Source organism: Oncorhynchus keta, chromosome 25 (genome assembly GCF_023373465.1).
Source record: "Oncorhynchus keta strain PuntledgeMale-10-30-2019 chromosome 25, Oket_V2, whole genome shotgun sequence".
Taxonomy (NCBI): Eukaryota; Metazoa; Chordata; class Actinopteri; order Salmoniformes; family Salmonidae; genus Oncorhynchus; species Oncorhynchus keta.
Window position 1 is genome coordinate 31,865,838 of NC_068445.1, and position 15,857 is coordinate 31,881,694.

Below are 15,857 nucleotides of genomic sequence, written 5' to 3' on the forward strand. Positions count from 1 at the left end.
TTTTTTTAATTGTTGGACATGACTGTAAAAACGGAAATCAGCTCCAAGTGATTTTAATTTAAGAAAATTGTTCGCAAGTATTTCCACGTATAAGACACGTGATCAACAAATGTAAGCAAGGTTTGAAATGGTGTTTTAGTCAAATATTATATCCATTTGGGATTCTTGTGGTCAATTTGCAGTCTACAAATGATTTGTATTTATGTTCCGGGCCCCCTGACCATGCGCTCAAGAAAATAAAAAAAGTCTCTCTGAATCTGGTTGAATGTCTGGTGTCTATGTGAGCACAGACGTTGGCGTCCTCTAGCCGAGTCCTGCTAGGAGAAAACTGAACCTGTTTGTGGACGCCTTAACAATCCATTTCTGTTGTTGAAGCGTGAATAGGCCTAGAATCAGTAGTATCTCCACAAAACCGGGGAACAGTCTAGACCAGAGGTTCTTAAACCGTTTCAGCTCCAGATCCAAATGAAAAATGTACTGGCCTTGAATGACCCAAATGAAGAGGAAATGGTGTGTGATTTTAAATGTTTACTCATAACTCACTATCCACCTATCACATGCTCAGGCCCACTTTGGGTCCCAACCCAAGCTTAAGAGACCCTGGTCTACGCAGGTCACTTAAGTGTTTCTAAAAAATAGCATTGAAAAAGGCAAACTGAGAATAATAAATCACAGCACAGAGACAAAATAACAAGCAAATGGCTGTGTTTTAAATGGCATTTATTTAAGTTTCTCCATACAATACAGTACTGTACATCAGCACATTTTTCTGAAACAACTCATTATAAAATAGGGCTTCTACAATCAAGGTACAGTCATAGAATGCTTTCGGGGACAAATGACGACAACAGCAACAGCAGAACACCTTCATATAAAGCGCAAGAGATTAAGGAAGTGATTTGTTATATTCAGTACCATGCATGCTGCCTAAAGGCCCGTTTTCTATTGGTTCTGAACTGAGATCTAACCGGTGAAAATAAAATAGGACCTAACGGGTGGAAACTTATGCAAGGAATTCAAGCCAAAACCTTGATTTGGGAATGCAAATCCAATTTGGAGGAGCAGCACAATGTTCCTGTATGATCCTGACATGGTCAAAGGTGGGAACAATCACCAATACAACAGCGAAAGTGGATACTGTCGCAGCCACAAGAACATTTGCTTATCATTAACATAGTCAACATGGAGTGGATCTGCAGTCAGGCTGATATAAAGCCATGTGGATCAAGCATGTGTCATTTGAAATAGAATACATAGCCTACCAGCTTCAGCATTAGTTCACCAGTGTTTCAGGTGTGGAATACACAGGGAGTATGTGTCTAACAACGGAAAGAGAAAAGATAAAGGCCTGCAGTTATATGAAGTGAGAAGCCATTGTCCTTGTCAACAGACATCCAAAAGAAGAGAAAGAGAAGAATTGTCTCAAATCTTGAGGTAAGCAATGTTTTTCTTATCCACTCTACCCAGCACAGCCAGAAGAGGACTGGCCACCCCTCAGAGCCTGGTTCCTCTCTACCCAGCACAGCCAGAAGAGGACTGGCCACCCCTCAGAGCCTGGTTCCTCTCTACCCAGCACAGCCAGGAGAGGACTGGCCACCCCTCAGAGCCTGGTTCCTCTCTACCCAGCACAGCCAGGAGAGGACAGGCCACCCCTCAGAGCCTGGTTCCTCTCTACCCAGCACAGCCAGGAGAGGACAGGCCACCCCTCAGAGCCTGGTTCCTCTCTACCCAGCACAGCCAGGAGAGGACTGGCCACCCCTCAGAGCCTGGTTCCTCTCTACCCAGCACAGCCAGGAGAGGACTGACCACCCCTCAGAGCCTGGTTCCTCTCTACCCAGCACAGCCAGAAGAGGACTGGCCACCCCTCAGAGCCTGGTTCCTCTCTACCCAGCACAGCCAGGAGAGGACAGGCCACCCCTCAGAGCCTGGTTCCTCTCTACCCAGCACAGCCAGGAGATGACTGGCCACCCCTCAGAGCCTGGTTCCACTTTAGGTTTCTTCCTAGGTTCCTGCCTTTCTAGGGAGTTTTTCCTAGCCATTGTGCTTCTACATCTACATTACTTGCTGTTTGGGGTTTTAGGCTGGGTTTCTGTATAGCACTTTGTGACATCTGCTGATGTAAAAATTGCTTTATTTCTAAATAAATCTGACTGATTTCAATAGAATACCCTACTAACAATCACACAGTAACAATCACCTTTTGTACTTCACGATTCACACACTAAACTGGAACAAGCACTTCTGCTAAAATAAAATAACTTGGTGTATCTTCAAATCTGAAATACAGGTTCAGTTAAATTACATTACTTTAGTAAATGTTTCAGATTAACAAGGGCTATGATGAGATTATAGCTGCAGAGATAGAGGCCCTGTTCTTTCGAGGTCGGTTAAAAATACAACACAGACAAAGCCTAATAGTCACCTAGCAACACTCACACTGTACACACCTCCAGCATTCTAGAAGAGTGCACATTTAGCTGACTAACAAAAATACTTACACTTGGCAAAAAAAACAGCACGTATTCCTTTTTTGAAAATGGGGGGTATATGTGGATAGTGATGTGCTTGTAAATAACCCAATAAGACAAGATAAACTACATATTGTAGCTGATCATGTCCACACCTATAGATGTTTATATCATGTTTCTAGATGTGTACACTTTAACCCCTGACCCAGTGATACATTCAACCTGATGATCTGCTCTTAGAGAGAGGATCCTCCTGCTTGTTCTGCTTTCATCCCAGAAGACAAATATCATATTTAAAAACCGGCTACTGAAGATCTACAAGTACCTCACAAAACATGGATCCACTGAGTAGCTCTACTAACTACATGTCTGTTGTAGAGGGGATGTTGTGAATGTACTGTACTAACAGCACCGACGCTAAAGACTGTAAATCAGACCACATGACCAAGAGAAACAAGCTTTACAAGGAAGGTATAACAACAAGGAAGCTACAGTACCGGTGCTACCTGAACATGCTACTGATTGTGACTGCAGAGGTATGCTCCCCTGTCGTACTGTACCATCACACACACACAAACACCAGTATTATTGTGATCTCTGACAGAGTTGGGATTGCTTACTTTGCACCTTCATAGAGACACACCTTTCACTGTTATCATCACTATCAATTCATCATTTAGAAAAAGATCATCTCTGGACACTAACCTTTAGTTAGGCACGTGTGTAATTTGTGTGCACTATCGATCGAGTCAGATAACACACACGACTGACATTATTCTGGCACTGGTCAATCAACTCCAGTTGGATGCTCTGTAACGGAATGCATGTAGAAAACCTCCCAGACGACTTCTATCACTGGTCAGACTAAACCAGCCAATAGCTGTTGGCTTGACTGACCAGTTTAAATGCTCATCTCAAATGAAACCCTATTCACTACGCGAAACCCTATTCACTACGCGAAACCCTATTCACTACGCGAAACCCTATTCACTACGCGAAACCCTATTCACTACGTAAAACCCTATTCACTACGTAAAACCCTATTCACTACGTGAAACCCTATTCACTACGTAAAACCCTATTCACTACGTGAAACCCTATTCACTACGTAAAACCCTATTCACTACGTGAAACCCTATTCACTACGTAAAACCCTATTCACTACGTAAAACCCTATTCACTACGTAAAACCCTATTCACTACGTGAAACCCTATTCACTACGTGAAACCCTATTCACTACGTAAAACCCTATTCACTACGTAAAACCCTATTCACTACGTAAAACCCTATTCACTACGTGAAACCCTATTCACTACGTAAAACCCTATTCACTACGTGAAACCCTATTCACTACGTGAAACCCTATTCACTACGTAAAACCGTATTTACTACGTAAAACCCTATTCACTACGTGAAACCCTATTCACTACGTAAAACCCTATTCACTACGTAAAACCCTATTCACTACGTGAAACCCTATTCACTACGTGAAACCCTATTCACTACGTAAAACCCTATTCACTACGTGAAACCCTATTCACTACGTGAAACCCTATTCACTACGTAAAACCCTATTCACTACGTAAAACCCTATTCACTACGTAAAACCCTATTCACTACGTGAACCCCTATTCACTACGTGAACCCCTATTCACTACGTGAACCCCTATTCACTACGTGAACCCCTATTCACTACGTAAAACCCTATTCACTACGTGAACCCCTATTCACTACGTGAAACCCTATTCACTACGTGAACCCCTATTCACTACGTTAAACCCTATTCACTAAGTAAAACCCTATTCACTACAGGGAAGATGGTCAACAGTAGAACTCTATACAGGGAACAGGGAATCATTTGAACAGTCTTCCTGAGTTTCTTAGCAGAAGTCCCTCTCATTCTGCCACTATCATCAAGTGCTATATCCATAATATAATATATCATTTTCATATACAGTATCATTTTATGTATTGTTATGGCATCTATCCCTTAGGAAAGGACTAAAATAGTTTTTCAATTATTAAAAAATATATCCCCCAAACAACTAGGGGCTCTGGGCCTATTTAACCTGCACTGGGACAGACAGGAACCATCCGAGCCCAGACACACACACACATCAGCCTATTTAACCTGCACTGGGACAGACAGGAACCATCCGAGCCCAGACACACACACATCAGACTATTTAACCTGCACTGGGACAGACAGGAACCATCCGAGCCCAGACACACACACATCAGACTATTTAACCTGCACTGGGACAGACAGGAACCATCCGAGCCCAGACACACACACATCAGCCTATTTAACCTGCACTGGGACAGACAGGAACCATCCGAGCCCAGACACACGCACATCAGCCTATTTAACCTGCACTGCGACAGACAGGAACCATCCGAGCCCAGACACACACACCTATTTAACCTGCACTGGGACAAGAACCATCTGAACCCAGACACACACATATCGACCTGACAACATACAGAAACACAGGCCTCACTGTTCCAACTATAGCCAACACACACCGTAATCTCCATACCTAGTGCACGCACACACAGTTCTGCTGACAGTAGAAGACAGTCAATGACCCTACACCCTTCCAAAACTCTACTAGGGCTGCAGACAGATAGAAGCCCTGGGGTTTGGAAGCTTCTGATTTGGCCTCAATAAACCAACTATGATTGGATGATTAGTAGAATCAGGTGTGCTACTTCTTGTCTGAAGAAAAGCCTGCACCCACACCAGTCCTTGAAAATCTCACCTTTCATTCTCTCTCTCTCTATTTAATGACATCTTCTATTCATCCATCAGTCCCATGCCACACCGACAAGTACTTCTGTTGGGAGAGGAGTCAGTGACTCAATACAAACTGTTCTGACAGCAGTTTTACAGCATCAATGGGAAAGGACCGCAGGGAGTGGGTCAAAGCTTGGTGGGGTCCCTACACACACAACTGACACAAACACACCCTCTTTCTAGCTCAGACTAGTCGAGCCGTACACACAGACTCTCTGTGTGTCAGATGAGCCTGGCCTCTCCCTCCATGTTTAGTGGTAGCTCACACACTCCAGTGAAGTGCATCTCCTTGCCCCTGGTTCCCTCAGACCTGGCCCCTCTCCCCCCCAGGCAGGGTGAGGGTCGCTGGGCCGTGGGGTCCGGGTACCTCCTCTCCCTCAAGAAGACGTCCAGTCGACGCAGCATCTGCTTGGGGTTCTTTTTGGCAAACAGCTCCACTTCTGGAGGGGAGCAGAGACACAGTGGGGAAGTGATTGTGTTCCAGAGGGATGTTAACAACTGGACTCGGTTAAGCCTGGAGTACAAACAAAGTGAGTTACCTTTCAGGACGAAGCCAGAGTCAGAGATGGTCTTCTGCTGGCTCTTCCACAGCTGGTAGAGGTGCAGGAACGTGGCAACGTAGAACTCATTCAACACCCCCACTACCTGCTGTCGACGGTTACACTCCCTGAAGCACCACACAAAGAAGAACACACAAACAAATTAGGATTTCGCTCTTGTGAGTGACAGTCAAGCCAATGTCTGTCTGTCTGTCTGTCTGTCTGTCTGTCTGTCTGTCTGTCTGTCTGTCTGTCTGTCTGTCTGTCTGTCTGTCTGTCTGTCTGTCTGTCTGTCTGTCTGTCTCTCTGTCGTAGAGGAGTAGGGCAGGACACTTACTTGGAGAGGGCCTCTTCTCTGAGTGCATGCAGGGCGATACAGGTCATATTGATGGACATCACACAGAAGGGAAAGTTCTAGAGAAAGATTGAGCAGAAAGAGTAGAGGTTTGTAAATAGACTATTAAATGTGTGATTGCGTACTTGAATAATGTCCCCACTTCTTTGAAATTTCCCTCACCTGAACAGTTTGTGGCCCGTGTGTGTATGTACCTGTGTGGGGTGCTGGGACAGCTTGAAGATGTCTCTGGCTAAAGGCAGCGTCTCAGGGTCCATTACCAGGTACAAGGCATGCATCAGCCCCAGGAAACCTGTACCACGCAGGTCTGTGGCTGGGTCCGTACCTACACAGAAAACACACACACACACAAATACACAGACACACACGTTATAATTTCAGTGTTTTGTTAATTTCTTTACAAAATATTAATCTCTTCAACTGTAATCAATAATGATTTAGTCTAAAACGTTGGGGTTGAAGGTGGGGTGCTAAGCTGACATATGGAATTGTTTTAAGATGGTCATACTAGATCATTTAGCTATTTGATTTGGAATTTTAGGACCCCTTTAGATTTAAAAAATGATTTTTTATAAAATATTGATTTTGGCCTTTACTATTAAAGCCTGTAGAAACATTGAATAACATTCATTAATGGCAAAAAAGGACAGTACAAAAATGTATCATAAGAAACTTTATACGTTTTGAAGTGTCTGCCCTAAATCAAGGATATAAAAAATATATATTTAACCCCTTTTTTGGGTAGGCACAAAACTCCCTTCATACATCCATTTGTTTTTTAAAACCTCTACCAGTTACCTTCAGACACGTCACCGGTGACACTTGTGGGGGTTGTAGAGCAAAACGGAGAACATCATGTTCATGAAAGTCTCATCTTTCCATTGGCTGGGCATAATAGTTTTCTACGCCAAACCGTTCAGACGCTACAGACTTTATGTGAGAAGACAGATTTTCAGGATGTCTCACGGTCTGACGAACACCGCTCTAGCTCTGCCACCTTTCACCACAGATGTCTCACGGTCTGACGAACACCGCTCTAGCTCTGCCACCTTTCACCACAGATGTCTCACGGTCTGACGAACACTGCTCTAGCTCTGCCACCTTTCACCACAGATGTCTCACGGTCTGACGAACACCGCTCTAGTTCTGCCACCTTTCACCACAGATGTCTCACGGCCTGACGAACACCGCTCTAGCTCTGCCACCTTTCACCACAGATGTCTCACGGTCTGACGAACACCGCTCTAGTTCTGCCACCTTTCACCACAGATGTCTCACGGTCTGACGAACACCGCTCTAGCTCTGCCACCTTTCACCACAGATGTCTCACGGTCTGACGAACACCGCTCTAGCTCTGCCACCTTTCACCACAGATGTCTCACGGTCTGACGAACACCGCTCTAGTTCTGCCACCTTTCACCACAGATGTCTCACGGCCTGACGAACACCGCTCTAGCTCTGCCACCTTTCACCACAGATGTCTCACGGTCTGACGAACACCGCTCTAGTTCTGCCACCTTTCACCACAGATGTCTCACGGCCTGACGAACACCGCTCTAGCTCTGCCACCTTTCACCACAGATGTCTCACGGTCTGACGAACACCGCTCTAGCTCTGCCACCTTTCACCACAGATGTCTCATGGCCTGACGAACACCGCTCTAGTTCTGCCATTTTTCACCACAGATGCGAAAGTGCGACACTGGCAGATGTTGAGGATTGAAACGCATCCAATACAAAACAGATATATCTCTTAAATGGAAAGATTTTTGATGGAGATGTTTTTTTTAACGTTTAATTTAAATTGATGTGCCGGTGCGTCAATCGACTCTAGAGGGTTTTCATCTCTGTGTGAGCGTGGCATCTAGTAAAGCAGTGGTCACCCACTGGTCGATTGACAAGGCATTCCTATTCGATTACCAAACATTTCTGTAAAAAACCTAACGATAAAGCCTTATGTTGCTATTTTTTTTATTAGCTTTGCGCTGACGGCAGTAGGTGCAATTGATTCAACAGCCCTCTGCAGTTTCCTCACACCATAGACTGTAAAAAGAAGCCTTGAGCGCACAGCAAAGTTGATACTATGAGATATCAAAACCATGACTAGAGACAGACTCAACGAAAACAGCCAAGAGCTGCTGTTTTTATGAGTGAGTTCATGTTTAAGTTGTTATTATTCAGCACTGTCAACACCTTGTTCCAACACTTTTATAAGATAAAATGTGCATTCTCCCTACTTCTACTCATGCTACAACCAGCACTGTAGCTGCAATGAATGAAGTGTTCCGATAAGCTTACGCTGTTATTATTAGCGGCTGGAGTCTTGGAATAGCCTTCATTTCTCAGAACAAGTATAGACTGACGAGTTTCAGAAGAAAGTTCTTTGTTTCTGCCATTTTAAGCCTGTAATCGAACCCACAAATGCTGATGCTCCATATACTCAACTAGTCTAAAGAAGGACAGTTTTATTGCTTATTTAATCAGGACAACAGTTTTCAGCTGTGCTAACATAATTGCAAAATGGTTTTCTAATGGTCAATTAGCCTTTTAAAATTATAAACTTGGATTAGCTAACACAACGTGCCACTGGAACACAGGAGTGATGGTTGCTGATAATGGGCCTCTGTAAGCCTATGTAGATATTCCATTAAAAATCAGCCGTTTCCAGCTACAATAGTCATTAACAATGTCTACACTGTATTTCTGATCAATTTGATGTTTTTTAATGGACAAAAAATGTGCTTTTCTTTAAAAAACAAGGACATTTCTGAGTGATCCCAAACTTTTGAACGGTAGTGTCAATATATGTATATACAACAAATTATTTATTACCAGTGTGATCATACCAAAAATGTTGAAGTATAATTTCTAAATGGTCTGAGAAGTACAACATTGGCAAGCCAATATGCAGTGATAATATATTGGGCCTATAGCTTACTGGACAATCCTCATTGCTACAGAACTGTTTTTCATTGGTTATTGTTGCGTAGGCTTACATTTTTTAAGTCATGTTAAAAGATAATCTGAGCGGTAGATCTCGGCTTGCATTTTGACTAAGAAAGTGATCTCGACTCAGAAAAGGTTTGTGACCTCTGAAATAAGGGATGATGCAGGAGACATCTCTCACCCTGAAAGCCCACATTCTCCCAGTGTGTCCCGAACCGAGGAGAATCCAGCTTACTGCCTGTCAGCCTCTTATAGATGGTCTGTAGAACACGCAGATGTACAGCCTGACTGTTATCCAGAGAACCTACAGAGGAACACACACACACACAATCAATCTCTTATTGTCTGCAAATCTCATCTCTCGCCCTTGCTCTTAAACACACACACACTCTCTCTCTCTCTCTCTCTTACACTGTGCGATGGCAAAGACCAGGTCCCTCTCCTCCAGTAGTTCCCGCTGAAGTCGCGGCGGGCCGAACAGGAAGTGTGTGAAAGTGGCAAGACCCGTCCTGCGAATGGTGGGCTGGATCTTCTTCTACAGAGAGAGATATGGGACAAAATACAAACTGAAACTGAAAAATGTTCTCAATTGATGGTGAGCGAGAGAATCTACAATGTAGTCCTCAAACCCCCATACAGACAGACAGACAGACAGACAGACCTTACCAGCAGCTCTCCAAGGTCTGTAGTCTGGAAGTGCTGCAGCGCCTCGTTAAAGGAGATGAGAGGGGTGGGACTGGACTCCTCACTGACCACTGGATACACACAGGTCAATAACAGACTCATATACAACATAGAATGGAGGATTTATGATCATGGGGTTGGAACCAACATTATTTTCCAATCATTTCGTTATGAAGTCCAGTCCCACACATTCCAGGGATTTTCTTTCTTTTTTATTATTTTCTACATTGTAGAATAATAGTGAAGACATCAAAACTATGAAATAACACATATGAAATCATGTCGTAACCAAAATATATTTTAGATTCTTCAAAGTAGCCACCCTTTGCCTTGATGACAGCTTTGCACACTTAGCCTTCTTTCAAGAAGCTTCACCTGAAATGCTTTTCCAACAGTCTTGAAGGAGTTCCCACATATGCTGAGCACTTGTTGGCTGCTTTTCCTTCACTCTGTGGTACAACTCATCGCAAACCATCTCAACTGAGTTGAGGTCAGGTGATTGTGGAGGCCTGTCCATCTGATGCAGCACTCCATCACTCTCCTTCTTAGTCAAATAGAACTTACACAGCCTGGAGGTGTGTTGGGTCATTGTCCTGTTGAAAAACAAATGACAGTCCCACTAAGCGCAAACCAGATGGGATGGCGTATCGCTGCAGAATGCTGTGGTAGCCATGCTGGTTAAGTGTGCCTTGAATTCTAAATAAATCACAGACAGTGTCAACAGCAAAGCACCCCCACGCCATCACACCTCCGCCTCCATGCTTCACGGTGGCAACCACATGCAGAGATCATCTGTTCACCTACTCTGCATCTCATAAAGACACAGTGGTTGGAACCAAAAATCTCAAATTTGGACTGATCAATCCAAAGGACAGATTTCCACGGATTTCCATGTCCATTGCTCATGTTTCTTGGCCCAAGCAAGTCTCTTCTTCTTCTTGGTGACCTTTAGGAGTGTGTTCTTTGCAGCAATTCGACCATGAAGGCCTGATTCACGCAGTCTCCTCTGAACAGCTGATGTTGAGATGTGTCTGTTACTTGAACTTAGGCTGCAATTTCTGGTGCTGGTAACTTTAATGAATTTATCCTCTGCAACAGAGGTAAGTCTGGGTCTTTCTGTCCTGTGGCGGTCTTTATGAGAGACAGTTTCATCATAGCACTTGATGATTTTTGCAACTGCACTTGAAGAAACTTTTAAAGTTCTTGAAATGTTCCAGATTGGCTGACCTTTATGTCTTAAAGTAATGATGGACTGTTGTTTCTCTTTGCTTATTTGAGCTGTTCTTGCTTTAATATGGACTTGTTTTTTTTAACCAAATAGGGCCATCTTCTGTATACCACCCCTACCTTGTCACAACACAACTGATTGGCTCAAATACATTGAGGAAAGAAATTACACAAATGTACTTTTAATAAGACACACCTGTTAATTGAAATTCATTCCAGGTGACTACCTCGTGAAGTTGGTTGAGAGAATGCCAAGAGTGTACAAAGTGCTCACCAAGGGAAAGGGTGGCTACTATGAAGAATCTCAAACAAAATATATGTTGATTTGTTGAACACTTTTTTGGTTTCTACATGATTCCATGTGTTATTTCATAGTTTTGATGTCTTCCCTATTATTCTACAATGTAGAAAACAATACAAATGAAGAAAAACCCTGGAATGAGTAGGTGTGTATTTTTTACAAACATTTAGCTCAACATTAAATTACTTCAGATAGAGAAGCATGCTATGGAGCAGGCAAGCTATTTACATAAATTGGACAAACCAGTGTAGAGCGCGAGATGCAATGGAAATGTTGCAGGTGGGGAGAGATAGAGAGAGGGTGGAGCCAAGCTTCCTCCTCCACCCTCTCTCCCCATGTGCAACCATTTACATTGCATCTTGCTCCCTACACTTGTCTGTCCACCACGCATGGAAACAACTAACTTGAACGCAGCATAGCAAGCTGCTCTATCCGCACTGATTGGTGAAATCATTTAATGAGCTAAATGTAAAATAAATATGGATTTTACAAGTTAAAATAGGAACGACAAACATTTTTGGGGTTCGAACCGGTTCAAAACTTTATTTCGCAGGTCAGAATAGTGGAATAGAACGAAATAAATTATGGTTCTGTTCAGAACGAATGATTCGGAAATTATTTAGGTTCCAACCCATTAAGAGACAAAAATACTTTACAATTTACATTTAAAACATGAACAAAGACATTACAGACTTATGTATAAAAATAAAACACGAATACAGACATACAAATGACAGGGGAAGAGAAATACAGGTACAGCTTTCAGGCAGCCAGGGAGTAGGGAGATGTTGCCCCTAACAACAACTCACCTGGTTGGATACTCTCTAGAGCCTCCCACTCCTCTCTAGCCTGCTCCACATCCGCACTCTCCCCTGAAAACACCCACAGGTGAGGAGAACACAACACAGACACAGCTAACCTGCAACAACATACACAGGTGAGGAGTAATCGTTCAGCCATGTTGATATGCTGACCCCCTCTAGCACTACACAGCCGATTCAAATAATCAGCTGGATGAGGAGTTTGTTATTTGAATCAGCTGTGTAGTCGTGGGGGGGTAGACCCGAGCTTTGGGGGAAACCCTGTTCTAGACCATGACATATAATATATAACCATATAATATACTGCCCCCCCTCATCTCTCCAACCTCGCTCCTGAGGGGACGTGCTAGGGAGGCCTGGTAGCTAGGATATATGATTGTTCCTTTGTCTTACTTTCGGTCTTGGGTTGCTTTCCTCCTGCTGCCAGGGACTGCAGAATGCCATTCTGCTTCAGAGCTGAAATCTAGACGAATCACAATAAAATATATAATATATGTAAACACAGACACTCTAATAGAAAGAGAACAGTGACAGTGGTGCTGTGATGGATGGTTTCGGGCACATTTTTTACATCATGAAGGCCAGTATAGAGCAACTCACTGGCAGAGATTTGAGCACTGAACTACCGTTGCCGTGCTCTTTCACACTATGACCTGGCATCAGTCCATTCATCACCTGGGAATACAGAAACACAACAGGTTACATAACACAAAACAACAGGTTTACTAACAGGTTACACAATGCAATAGTGATGGGGGGGTTCATAGTTACATATCACAATAGTATATGTGACTCCAAGTATCAATTTGTTAAAAACAAACTGTAGGTAGCGTTAGATAGCACAAGTCGGCTGTACCGGCGCCAAAACTCCCTTATTTTTCATCCAATAGCTTATTCTCCATCTTCTTCTTAAATAGTGAGTCAACATGTTTTCAGCACTTTTATTTCTATGACTGATCAAAACTAGTTTTCTCACGCTCTCTCGTCTCTCTGCAGCAGACATATAGTTAGCAATATGTTTGGAACATCAAATCGCAATACATAGAGAATCTCAATACATATTGTATCGGCACCTAAGTATTGTGATAATATCGTATGGTGAGGTCTCCGGTAATTCCCAGCCCTATAATGCAGCATAGAACAGTAGGACTAAAAAACTACCAGTCCATAACGCTGACAACACAAGAGGTATATACAACAATTCCTTCTTAATAAACATTGTAAAAAACACATCTCTAAATGGGATCCTCTGGTCAGTTGTTGTACTCACAGGTTTGTGGTTGGAGTGGCCATTGGTTAGCTCCTCTGTCTCTTTACATTCATGATGGAACACACCATTCAGACCCTGAGGAGGGGGCAGCACAGAACAAGAGGCATCATCAGACACAGATTCAGATACACACACATCACCAGAGAAAAGAGTGCAGGACCGTCTCTGTGGAATTAGATGCAGCAGAGGATCAGCCGGTAGCCTTCTCACCTGGGCAGGGTGGCACAGTGCCAGGGCAGACAGACAGGTAGACACTGCAGGGAGATTATTGCTAAGCAGAGAGCGAACTGTTAGTGGACACCTTTTTATTTCCCCATGTAAACACTCTAGAGGGGAAGCTGCTTCATTACTTCCTCCTTCACTCACTAAAACAAAGGGGATTAAAAACAGAAGGGAGAGGGAAAGTCCCCTAAACAACACACATTTTAAGGATGTGTCAATAGATAGACACAGAGATACCTGCAGTTAATTAGGTCCCCCAAAAAGGGAACTCAGCCATGCGCACCTGAGAAATAGATGTGTATACAGTACTAGGAGGTTTTACTGTGAAGCAGATGGAAACTTGCTGCAGTAACAGGTCTATGTGCAATCTGATCGAATACCACCACACCCAAACCGTCTACACCTGTGATGGTATCACACAGCCAGTATCCAGGTAACGTGAACAGATCAAACAGACTGCAACCAAAGCCAAAATGTTGATTTGGAATTTGACTTATACTGTTCCATTTCATTGTATACAGCTGGTGAGACTGCCAATCACATAGTTTACACACAGTTTAAACTCATTTAAAAGGTTAGGCTATGCAAGGTTAAACCACCTACCTCTGTGTGTGCTGTGACACCACTGTCCCCTTCCATGGCATGAGTGTGTGTGTCTGTGTGTGACTGTGTAATCCCTGTTCTACCCTTTAAAGCCTTTCCCCCCAGAATGAGGCAGTCAGAAGAGGTATTGGGAAGACCCCCATGTCTGCTGTGTCTCTTTCCACAAATACTACTTGTCAAACGTCCCCTTCCTTCCTCTCGCTCTCTCGGTCCAGAGTAGTCAACAGGTAGATCTCATTGAATACATTTTGCTTTGCATCCTGCCCCATTAGAGGGGCTGTAGAGCTGGGTATGGACACTGCTGATCTAGGGTGGCCTCTCTCTTTCCCAGCTGCTTCATTGCTTTGACACTCAGTGTTGGCACCTCACATCCACAATATAACAATGCTCAAACCAAGGTGGGGTGAGTCTGGGTGAAGTGTGTCTTCTCCTTGACAAGATCCAACCAATAGGGGGCACTCATGACATGGTATGTCAAACTGGTTGTCATGGATATCTGCAATTTGGGGCAGAAAAAAATAAGGTGGTTAGCTCATAAATATAATGCCAAAAGCGAAATTATAATTGTTCATAAACACTGATCAATGACGTTCTATTTTCTTGGGAAAAGTAGCCACATTCATTGAATGATTATCTCGCTATAGTACATAGAATCGTTATCCAACTTATGGCCAACGTGAGCTACTGTAGCTAGTGCCAAAGATCAACTCACACCCTACACAAAAAAAGTGGTTAGTTTAAGAAAAACGTTAAGGTACAATCTGAAACTTGGTTAACGTTCCCAGTAACTGACATAGCTAAGCTAACTACCGGTATGCTGTAGGAAGCTACGTGGGCTGACCACTGAGCGGGGCTGGCAGGCTATCTACTAGATAGTCTACAGAACATTAACTGTTAACATATCCCAGCATTGTTTTTAATGTCAGGTCAACCTTGTTATTTATCTACATACATCATGAATGCATGTCTTCTTTTGGTTGCATATAATTTATGCGAAGACAGGCAACTGGCTATTATCTAACTCAACATCAGTGGTTCACAACTGTCATCCAGCTAGCCTTTTTCCACAATCATGCAATCTGTTTCCACAAGCATATCACTAACTACAGTAGCTACTGGTCTTCTGGAGACTAAAAAAACGTTTTTTGATATTTTAGATTTCCCTCAGTTTCTTAAACATTCATCTAACAACAGCGATGGTCTATATCATAGTTTAATACTATTGATTTTACCTCAGTTTCTCTCCCTCCAATCTCAGTTTCCCTTCCCCCTTTCCACAGTTAACGTCAAGTGCATTCTGGGAATTGTGGTTTCCTGCCCTGCCTGTGCTGGTTCCTTTTCGATTACGTCATGGTTAAAGCTAACCCAGGGATACGTTTCCCAGAATGGACCTTGATTGTACTGGACAATGCAAATAGGTGGTATTGTTAGCAATTTATGGTAATATAAAAACGTATATAACCATAATGCACCTGTCCTGTAAAGTGGCCCGAAATAAAGTGTGTGTGTGTGATAATATATATGGGTGCTTATATTTGTCTTGTTTCACACATGTACAAGTGTGTATAATACACATCAGATTTTTTTTTTTGCATATCACAATAACCCCTGAGACACACACAGA

At 43.2% G+C, this 15,857-nt stretch overlaps 1 protein-coding gene across 1 annotated transcript; it reads right to left on the reverse strand.

Moving 5' to 3' along the window:
• Nucleotides 1-703: 703 nt before the first annotated feature.
• On the reverse strand, nt 704-15,598 carry LOC118373259 (ELMO domain-containing protein 3-like). The gene is made up of 13 exons (XM_035759344.2): nt 15,466-15,598; nt 14,234-14,729; nt 13,409-13,483; nt 12,739-12,813; nt 12,532-12,601; nt 12,127-12,189; nt 9,772-9,860; nt 9,517-9,640; nt 9,287-9,409; nt 6,355-6,485; nt 6,143-6,219; nt 5,806-5,933; nt 704-5,706 (listed from the first exon to the last, which is right to left on the reverse strand). The coding sequence occupies exons 2-13, from the start codon at nt 14,267-14,269 to the stop codon at nt 5,489-5,491; spliced, it is 1,209 nt and encodes a 402-aa protein (XP_035615237.1). The 5' UTR covers nt 14,270-14,729; nt 15,466-15,598; the 3' UTR covers nt 704-5,488.
• Between the last annotated feature and the right edge of the window lie 259 nt (nt 15,599-15,857).